This window comes from Sarcophilus harrisii, chromosome 5 (genome assembly GCF_902635505.1).
Source record: "Sarcophilus harrisii chromosome 5, mSarHar1.11, whole genome shotgun sequence".
Taxonomy (NCBI): Eukaryota; Metazoa; Chordata; class Mammalia; order Dasyuromorphia; family Dasyuridae; genus Sarcophilus; species Sarcophilus harrisii.
The window spans coordinates 33,133,085-33,143,113 of NC_045430.1; the positions used below are offsets into that span (position 1 = coordinate 33,133,085).

General features: G+C 46.7%; 2 protein-coding genes across 2 annotated transcripts in view; both read right to left on the bottom strand.

The window, feature by feature from the left end:
- The window catches only part of POC1B (POC1 centriolar protein B), a 95,082-nt gene extending 88,108 nt beyond the window's left edge, over nucleotides 1-6,974 (bottom strand). Inside the window, exons 1-2 of the mRNA XM_031939890.1 lie at nucleotides 6,851-6,974; nucleotides 4,479-4,563 (exon numbers count right to left, since the gene is read on the bottom strand). Coding sequence (XP_031795750.1) covers nucleotides 4,479-4,563; nucleotides 6,851-6,865 — 100 coding nt within the window. The 5' untranslated portion in view covers nucleotides 6,866-6,974. The remainder of the gene's footprint in view (nucleotides 1-4,478; nucleotides 4,564-6,850) is intronic.
- Nucleotides 172-3,807, bottom strand: LOC116419469 (polypeptide N-acetylgalactosaminyltransferase 4-like). Its single transcript, XM_031939889.1, has one exon. The coding sequence runs from the start codon at nucleotides 3,558-3,560 to the stop codon at nucleotides 1,812-1,814; it is 1,749 nt and encodes a 582-aa protein (XP_031795749.1). The 5' UTR covers nucleotides 3,561-3,807; the 3' UTR covers nucleotides 172-1,811.
- Nucleotides 6,975-10,029: the final 3,055 nt, after the last annotated feature.

Sequence of the window (10,029 nt, forward strand, 5' to 3'; positions counted from 1 at the left end):
TTCACCTGAGGCAACTGGGGTTAAGTGATTTGCCCAGGGTCACACAGCTAGGAAGTGTGAAGTGTCTGAGGGGAGATTGGAACTCAGGTCCTCTTGACTTCAGGATTGGTGCTCTATCTACCTAGCTGTCCCCCAATACTACTTTTAACATTTGAAAAAAATATTTCCATATTTTAACTGATCAGAAAGCCATTTATTCACCTTTTACAGTAGAGTAAAACACTTCAACATTCTTTCATGAATTATTGAAAACTGCAACTCAAGACACCAAATTTGGATTGACAGCTGAATACCCAAACATATAAAGATCATGCAATTTTCTTATCTTCATCATAGAAGAGTCTTACTTTGCCAACATAAAGTGAACTGGATCTTTCTTTCTGGGTAAACTTTTTTTTTTTTTTTTAAGAGAAGTATAAACCTCAAGTTTAAAAATTGTGTCTAACACTGATTCTTTATAAATTAGGAACTCATTTTCACCCTATTTATAGTCTCATATTAAGAAACAAGACAAATAAAAATAGACAAAGTTTCTTTAATAGTGAAAATATAATTTTCAATGCTTCATTGTTTCTCAAATAATTTAATTCAGGAAACACTTCTTATTCTTTATCCAAAAGATTACTTTAGAAATTAGAAAGTTTGTTCAACAGTTATTAAAAACCACATAAACAAAGTGATTGATTAACTATACGTAGCTAACATTCATTTCCCCAACCAAAACATAAGTTTAACTGAGCTCAGCTCATTTAATATTTATAAACAAAAACAATCCTTTTCAAGCTTCATAGATGATAGAGAGATGTCGCTCAGCGACACATATATATGTCAGGAAAGATGAAAAATAATTTGAAGATTGCAGTGCTAAGAAATAGTTCATTTTCCTAACTGACAACCATAAGGATTTAAGAGTGCTACAGATATTCTAGTCAAATTGTATTTACTTTCAAATTCACACAGTAAATATTGTTGGACTTAGGTTCAGGGACATTTCCACTGTGTTTACTTTAAATGATTAAACATTAACCAAAAAAAGGGAGGGAGGGGGAGGAGAACAATCCCCTTGACTCTCCCCTATTTATGAAATGAAAGAATTGCATCAAGGGAATGATTACGTGTACACATGTATAAAGGAATTTATTATCAGGATTGCTTATCAAGCCGGAACAAGAGGTACCAAGTAAATGTGGTGACTCAAAAAAAACAGATCTCTCCATTCCATTCAGACACCTATTTCTAGAAATGTCTAAGCATTAAATTGCATAATTCCAAAACTGACTTATTCAAATGCTTTAGAACTATGGTTAAACACTCAAACAAAAGTCAATGGTACACTCTTCCACTCCATTTTTTTTTAAACAGAAGTCTAAAATTCAAACTGATGGATGAAATAAAAGTCTTATATTTACCAGGGCAGTTTTAGTGTAATCACACTGCACATAATTTTCAAATGTCAGTAATTTATGCATTACTCCAAGCCACATCTCATACTGCTGATTCTTGATTTCTTGAATTGTAAGTTTGGAATTTAAAGCCTCTGAGGTTCTCTCACTATGTAATGAATTCATCCAAAGAGGAGGGAAAGAGGGGTCAAGTTGGGCTTAGAAAATGAATTCAGTCCATAAGGCATCTACTATATGAAAAGTGGTTTTGGGCCCCCCACCAATTCTAGTGTATTAGACAAGATCATGAAACAACTTTTCTGGAATGATCTTGGTCAACATCTGAATAACTTTTTAACAAAATACAATCTTTAGCGAGGCTGCTTCAGGCAACCACAAATTTTAAACACAAGTGTGCCTGTGTCCATTCTACTTCTCAAAGCTCCAAATTTGATTTTTATCAACAGTGTTACAAGTTCTCATTTGGACATCAGGCCGACCCTCCGATGTCCGGTAAGCACTCAGACACATGCCAGATTGAGGATGATAAATTGTTCCATCTTCTTTAAAATGCCAAATAATCTCTTCAGGAACAGAGGACCCCTGTTTAGGACAGTACTGCATTCCAACATAATTCTTCTGTCTGGGGACCACCATACATAATTCAGTCTGGACACTGAAGCGGAACTCTTTCTTTAAGGTATACTCGAAAAACTGATTGCCTCCTTGCCCGTGACACCCGAACAGAGACAGATGAGCTCCTGTGGGATCTCGTTCTGGAGATTTGTAATCGAGACATTCTGAAGAGATTCCAGCACTGCGAATAGCCCCATGCCAGCCAGGTCGATCCTCTGGCACTCGTAATGCAGGAAATACATTTTTCAAATACCAGTCAAAACTCTTGCAATTCAACCTTTTTCTCAATAATTTTCTTTCAGACACATCACCATAAGTTTCCTTCCTCGCTAAAGGGTTGCGATTATAGAAGTGCTCTTTATAGTCATCCATCCACACCTCTGCAGCCCGAACTGTGTTCTGTCGGAAATTGGGCCTGGCGTAGGGGGCTCTTTTTGGGAAGACGTGCCCTACGTGGGAACAGGGATGGATCTCTAGGGCCCCTCCACACTGCCATACTCTGAATGACAACTCCAAGTTCTCACCACCCCATACTTCCATCCCTGTGTCATAAGTGCCCAGGTATTCAAAATACTTTTTACTGACAGCAAATAGCCCTCCTGCCATAACGGGGGATCTGATGGGGTCGATTCTGGATTTCCACCTTCTCCTTTCGTGCTCAGGAACTGCTTGCCACTGGAAAGTTAAGTGCCAATCAAATCCCCCAATCACAGGCTCCCCTTCCTGCATGTAGAAGTCAAAAGTATTCCAATCAATCGTGTCTATGACAGGACAAATGATCACGGTCTCATCCTGACTAATTCTCTCCAGCAGCGGCTCCAGCCAGCCGGAGTTACACTCACAGTGACAGTCTAGGAACGTGAGCACCTCCCCGGTGGCAAAAGTCGCTCCAATGAGCCGGGCTCTGACCAGCCCCTCCCGCTTCTTGGTTCTAATCAGGCGAACTCTTTGCAGATTGCTGATGTAGGTTTCCAGCTGAGCTTTCAAATAAACTTTGTCACTCAAGTCATCCACCAGGATGACCTCCTTCAGGAGGACGGCGGGGGAAGTTTCCAGGACACTGTGGAGAGTCCGCAGCAGCGTGGACCAGGCTTCGTTGTAGAAAGCGATGATGACCGAGGTGGTGGGCAGCCGGCGGTAGTCGTAGCTCTTGAGCCGGCACTCGTACATGCGATCGTCGCGGATGTGCCGGTGCAGGGAGATTTTGTCACTCAGGTAGATGTTAATGGCATACCTTTCCAGGAGCTCGTCGGCCTGCTTCTGCTCCTCGCCCTGCAGCTGGAGGTGGCTCGCCTCTCCCCACTCGCCCAGCGCCCCGGGGTCCGGCGGGGGCTTCGGGTACAGGGGCTGGGCCAAGTCTTCTGCCTTCTCCCCGCGGCCGGGACCGCCCCCCTCCCACCTGCCGGAGGGGAGCAAGTCTCCCGCCGGCGCGCGGAGCGAGGACCCGCACAGCGCCACCACCGTGTAGGCTACCACGAGGGCGCCCAGCAGCGCGCAGCCCCGGCTGCGCCAGCTCCCCCGGGCGGCGAGGCGCCCCTTCATGGCCGGCAGCGCGCGCAGGCTGCCCCGAGCCGGCTCGCCGGAAAGTTCGCGCCGCGGCGGGGAGGGGCCGGGGGCCGCCCCTGGCGCGGCCGGAGCCCGAGCCCAAACTCCCGGGGCTCGCTACTTCCTCCTGCGCGCCGGGCAACTTCGGGTCACACTTACTCACACGCGCACACTTGCACACACGCAGGCGCGCCCAGCACTCAGAAACCCGCCCGCTTCCCGGGCCTGAGCCCTCCCCGAGCCCTCCCCCCCGGGCGGGGCCCCTGGCCCGGGCGCCGGTCGCGATTCCAGCTGTGCGCGGACGGGAGGGGGCCCGCCCCTCCATCATCGCCAGGCAAAGGCCGGCCAGTTCCGAAGTTCCTCTCCTCCCCCCGCCCCCCAGCCCCCGCAGCCCGGGAGGGGAAAGCACCCCTCTTTCCCCCCCACCCAATGCTCAAGCTCCCGTTATACGCCCCACCCCCGGGCTCTCATTGTCCATCCCACCCCCGGCCTGAAATCTTCCAGTTGGGTTAAGTTCAAGTTCGAGGACCTCAAACTGGCGGTTCTTAAAGGATCCCTGCTTTAGAGCCGGTCGGGTTTCTAAATCCAGTTCGAACCCATCATTTTGCGGATTAAGTAATTGCGGCTCAGAGGCAAAAAGAGGCTGAGGTCCGAGCAAGTGGGCCACGCAAACCCGTTGGAACTGTTAGCAGCTTTCCCATCAGATCCAACCTCCCTGTTTTCAAACAGGGGATGAGGAAACTGAGGCACAAAGAGGCCTAGAATTTTGTGAATGTGTGAGACCACATTTTAAGCCCCTCTTTTCTTGACTGCCAATTCTCAGCTCTTTCCTTTACACTAAACTTCCTCTCCATTTGTATAACGGTTTAAAAAAAATCCACCAAAAACCGGGGGAGGGGGTACATCAAAACTTACCAAGTCGTTTGGCATTGGGGCTGAAATCCACACTGGTCACCGCAGCTTTGTGGCCTTTGAAATAACGCTCCAAAATCGGATCCTCCTGGAAGGAGGGGACCAGATGTTCAAAGGGGACTCAGTTTCATTCAGGAAATGAAATTCACTTTCATTCATCTACTCAGACATTTAATAAACTGCCAGGAAATGGAGAGCCCCAAAGTCCTACAGCTTACAAAGCCACAATGGGCCACTTCCACACTCCAGGTTTTCTCTTTAAAGCTCCCCTGGGGAAAACTGGAGGTAAGAAGGGGATCCAGTTAAGTTCCCTTTTACCTTCCCGGGGGGTTGGGGTGGAGGCGGGGGTGTGAAATGGATATGGGACTCTGGGCTTTGAAATTCGGAAGTTCTGTGTTCAAATCCAGCCCGAGTGGATGGCTTTTTAGATCTTTTTCAGCTCTTAGCTGTGAAGCTAATTAACTGTAACCTTATCGATTTAAAAGTTGAAAGAAACCCTAAAGCCCCCCTAGACCACACCTGTAGTTTTGTTGTTTAGTTGTTTTTTCAGTCGTGCATTACTTTTTGTGACTCCTTTTGGGATTTTCTTGACAAAGATACTAGAGCAATTGGCTATTACCTTCTCCAGCTTATTTTCTTTACAGATGAAGAAACTGAGGCAAATGGCGATAAATGATTCCCCAGGGTCATTGAGTTATTAAGTGTTTGAGGTTGATTTTGAACCCAGGACTTACTGCCTCCACCTTTAACTGTACAAATGAGAAATTATTTCTAGTGAGGTGCCCTACCTAGCCAAAGGACACACACCTAAGATTTGAATATAAATTTTCTCAATCACAAAAAACCCACCAAAAACCCCACTGACAACTTATTTTTCTTTTACAACAGGATCTGAAGGGCTGAGGATTCTCAATGCTGAGAACCTCTTGGGGCACTCAATCTCTTGCATGTGTAAATGCCAACTCATAAAAGTATCATAATGTTCATCAAGCATTTCCTTTAAAATAAGCTTTAGATATATAAATGAGGGGGTTCAACCAAACAATTTCCAATCTTTTTTTGCGGCAGGGACCTCCTTTGGCAAAATCTGGTGATGTTTCTGCATATCTCCTAAAAACTATGTTTTTAAATAATTCAAAGAAAGGCAGGTGGAAGTTAGTGAAAATGAAGATGTGATTTTTTCTTCCTATCCATTTTCAAGAGTCCCTTGAAATCTCTTCACGGATTCCTTGAGAGTCCGTGGACCACAGATGGGTAAGAATCCTTGGACCTAAGCTCCCTTGAAGATATTTGAGTGTAGGCTCAGTCTGAGCTGGTACTAACTAGGAGGATGCTTCAGAGCTGAGACAAGCTCCTCTAAGGAACAGGGCTTGGACTCAAGAGGGGGATAGCTGCTGTCCATGGTTACTGCTGGAGTACACGTACAATTACTAGGACGGTTTTTTTGGTCATTCAACGAGCATTTATTAAACCCTTACTATCTGTGTCAATGGTTGTGTTACAGACTGGGATACAAAGAATCTCTGCTCACAAGAAGCTTACATTCTAACAAAAATGACAACATTCACTTTCTTTCACATGAAGAAGCCGGAAAGGGGAAGATTGCATTCATATCTGGGCTTTGCCACTAACTCAGTAAGACACACCGGGCAAGAGTACGTCCATCTCCAGCCTCAGTTTCCTCATCTGTAAAACGAGAGAATTGGAGCAGAACTCTACAGTTTCTTTCTAGCTCTAAATCGGGCTGTGACAAGTATCCTCTAGCAGATGATTCTGAGACGCGGACAAAGGGCAGGCTCTGGACCTGATAGCCATCCAAAATAAAGGTCTTAAAGAGATTTGGAATCTCGGCTTCTGGACAGCTGAAATCCCACCTTCTGAAGCAGGGGCGGGGAACCTTTTTTTTTTTTTTCTGTCAAGGGCCATTTGGATACTTATAATGTCCTTCACGGGCCATAGAACTCGGGCAGCGGGAGGCTGTGCTTAGCGTCCGGCTCATCAGCGCCCACGGCTGCTGTCGCAAACGCTCCACAGCTGGATGCTCCTAAAGGAAGCTCTCCTCTAGCCCCCTTAATCCTACTTTTCCTCGGCTAACTGCCGCCTATTACATCCAGCCGTCCTTCTGGCTCGCAGCGCAGGGCCATAGGGAAGTCCCCCGTGCCTCAGTTTCCTCCCTGGAAAACGCGGGGCCGGACAGACTCGGAGACCCCTCCGACTCCTCCCGTCAGGAACCCGGGACTGTGGGGCCCGGGCTTCGCCGCAGCTTGCGGCGTGTCCCAGGGGGCGCCGCCGGGCCCGAATCCGCCCCGCCCCCCCGGCTACCCCTCCCTTCCCGGGCTCCGCCCCTTCCCCCCGCCCCGTCGGTGCGTCCTTACCGGGGCGAAGGCCATGGGGACGCGGCAGCGGCAGCGCCGGGCGGGGGGGGAGGGGAGGGCGGGGGAGGGCGGGGAGGGGGGGCGGGCACGGCGGGCGGGACCGTGCGGGGCCCGGAACCGTTTGGCCGCGACCGCGGCGTGGGCCCGTCACAACAACGACGGCGGCCCAGTCAAACCCCCCGCGCTCCAGCCCAGGCGAGGCGAGCCCCGATCGCATCCCGGCTCCATTGGCCGCCTTCGCTTCCGGCTTATGACGTCAGAGGCCTCCCCCAGGGCCGCGATTGGCTGAGGATCTTTCCTCCGGCTGGCTGCTGCGGCGCTAGGACCCCGCGGTGGCCCTAGCCAAGAAGCGCGGGGAAGGCGGGAGGGGAAGCGGGAGTTGTTGTGATCCACGCGATCGGCGATCGATTCTTCTTTAAAGGGAACGTGTCCACGAGGGAGGGGCTCGAAAGCGGCCCTAGCACCTTCCGTTACAAACGGGGAAACTGAGGCCCCGGGAGGGAAAGTCTCCAGCTTGAAGAGCCCAGGTAAATATCAGATTCAGTATTCAACCGCGGGTTCTCCAAATTCAGAGCTGTTCTCATTACACTACACCGCTCCTGCTCCCCCTTATCCTCCTCCCCTTTCCCCCTCCATCTCTTCCATCCCTCTTCCTTTTTCCATCCCTCCTCCCCATCCCTCCTTCCTCCATCTCTTCCATCCCTCTTCCTCCTTTCATCCCACCTCCCTTCATCCCTCCTCCATCTTCCATCCTTTTTCCTTCCTTTATCCCTCCTCCATCTCTTCCATCCCTCTTCCTCCTTTCATCCCTCCTCCCTTCATCCTTCTTCCATCTCTTCCATCCTTTTTCCTTCCTTTATCCCTCCTTCATCTCTTCCATCCCTCTTCCTCCTTTCATCCCTCCTCCCTTCATCCTTCCTCCATCTCTTCTATCCTTTTTCTTTCCTTTATCCCTCCTCCTTCTATTCCATCCCTTTTCTTTCTCCCCTCCCCTTCCCCATCCCTACTCCTTCCACCCCTCCTCCATCTCTTCCATCCCTCTTTCATCTCTCCTGTCCCTCTTCTTCTTTCCATCCTCTTCCCCATCTATCCTCCTTCCACCTCTCCTTCATCTGTTCCATCCCTCTTCCTCTTTTCATCCCTCCTCCCTTTATCCCTCCTCCATCTCTTCTATTCCCTTTCTTTCCTTCATCCCTCTTTCTATTCCATCCCTTTTCCTTCTCCTTTCCCCATCCCTTCTCCTTCCATCCCTCCTTCATCTCTTCCAACCCTCTTCCTCCTCTCATCCCTCCTCTCCATCCATCCCTCCTCCATCTCTCTTCCTCCATCCATCCCTCCTCCATCTCTCTTCTTCCTTCCATCCCTCCTTCTTCTAGTCCATCTCTCTTCCTTCTCCCATCCCTATCCCTTCTCCTTCCATCCCTCTTCCATCTCTCCTATCCCTCTTCCTCTTTCCATCCTTCTCCCCATCTGTCCTCTTTCTGTTCCTTCTCCATCTCTTCCATCCCTCTTCCTTCTTCCCTCTCCATCCCTATCCCTTCTCCTTCCATCCCTTCTCCATCTTTTCTATTCCTTTTCCTCCTTTCATCCTCCTCCCTATCTGTCCTCCTTCCATCCCTCCCCCATCTCTTCCATCCCTCTTCCTTCTAACATCCCTTTCCATTCAGTCTCTGGCGACAAAAACTCGAACTAAAAATCCAGCCATCTCCTATCCTTTCTGTACTTTGAAGACACTAATAATAACAATCAAGAAATAGCATACAGTTCTTAAAGCCAGGAAGACCTAGATTCAAGTCCAGCTTCTGACATAGCCTGGCTGTGTGAGCCTGGACAAATCATCTCTCATTATTTCCCAAAATCATAAATTACAGAAAAAGTGTCAACCCAAATTGATTGAGGAAGCCCCCTCACTTTGGTGATCCAAATTGAATTGCTATCTGCTAATAATAATAATTATCATTTTTATAATTTTTACCCTGTTTTGATCCTGTGATGTGGAGAGGAGCTCTAATTATCTCCCTTTTACAGATGAAGAACCAGAGATAGACATAAGTGATTTGCCAGGATATGGGTGGGCCATGGGTTGATTATACTAACCCACATTTGTAAACTTCTTTAGAGTTTACATTGGACAATATTGAAGAAAAATTTTATTGTTTCGATTTTTAAAGCCAACAGCTTAAGAGGGAAGGATGGTCCAAGACCACATCTATCCCATTCTCTGGTTGGAGGAGAGAAGACGTTTTTCTTCTAATACCTCTCTCCATATTCAAAGGACTCAGCCTCCAGAGCCACAGCTGATCCTCTGCAAATTTTGTGTATGGAAGAAAGGAAACTTTTTTTTATTAATATCTGGATCTGATTTTTTAATAACCCTCTTCCTTCCATTCTTGGCCTATTTTTAGTTGACCATCTTCTCTAGTGTCTAGAAATTGTTCTTTGTCAAATCTTTTTGCAGTTTTTAGTATGGAAGGGAAATTTCTGTAAATTGCTTCTGGCTTTTTTCCTGCTACTTTAATAGATCCCAGTTGACTATAGAAATATTCTGTTTGTTGTTGTTTGTTCTTTGTTTTCTAAGAGAACCAGAGACATCATAGGACTATGTCTTGACATTCAAATGAATTGGATTTAAGTGAGGCAGAGGCACTAATTAGTCAGCCCCACTCTCTCTCCCAGAATCATGGAAGTACTTTGGCTGGACAAAAGTCAGCACTTCTTGAGAAATGTTTACTACTCAGATAAGCTTATACAATAATACCTCTATTAATGTCAACTCTACAGATCCCCAGCTGGCTCCATTAGGCTTTAGGAATAAGAATCAGAGCTATGATTTCAGTGGTAAAGATAGGAAATGCTCTCTTCCAATTTAAGTGGATATCTCAGTAGTTTATCAAATGAGAGAATTACGTAGAGCAGGGTTTTAAAATTTTTTTCCATTCACAGCCCTTTTTTCCTGGAAAAATTTTTATGTGAACTTAATTATATAAGCATATAAAGTTGATATACAAATAAAACATTTAATGATAATAAATCGTAAAGAATTTTTTTTAAAAAACAGTTCTTTGGCATACATATAATTTTATCTATTTATTAAAGGTGAAAGCAAATTTGTGTATTAACCAGATGGATGTGCTTGTTTATTTTTACATAAAGAAATAAATCTTTTCTGAATATTTGAT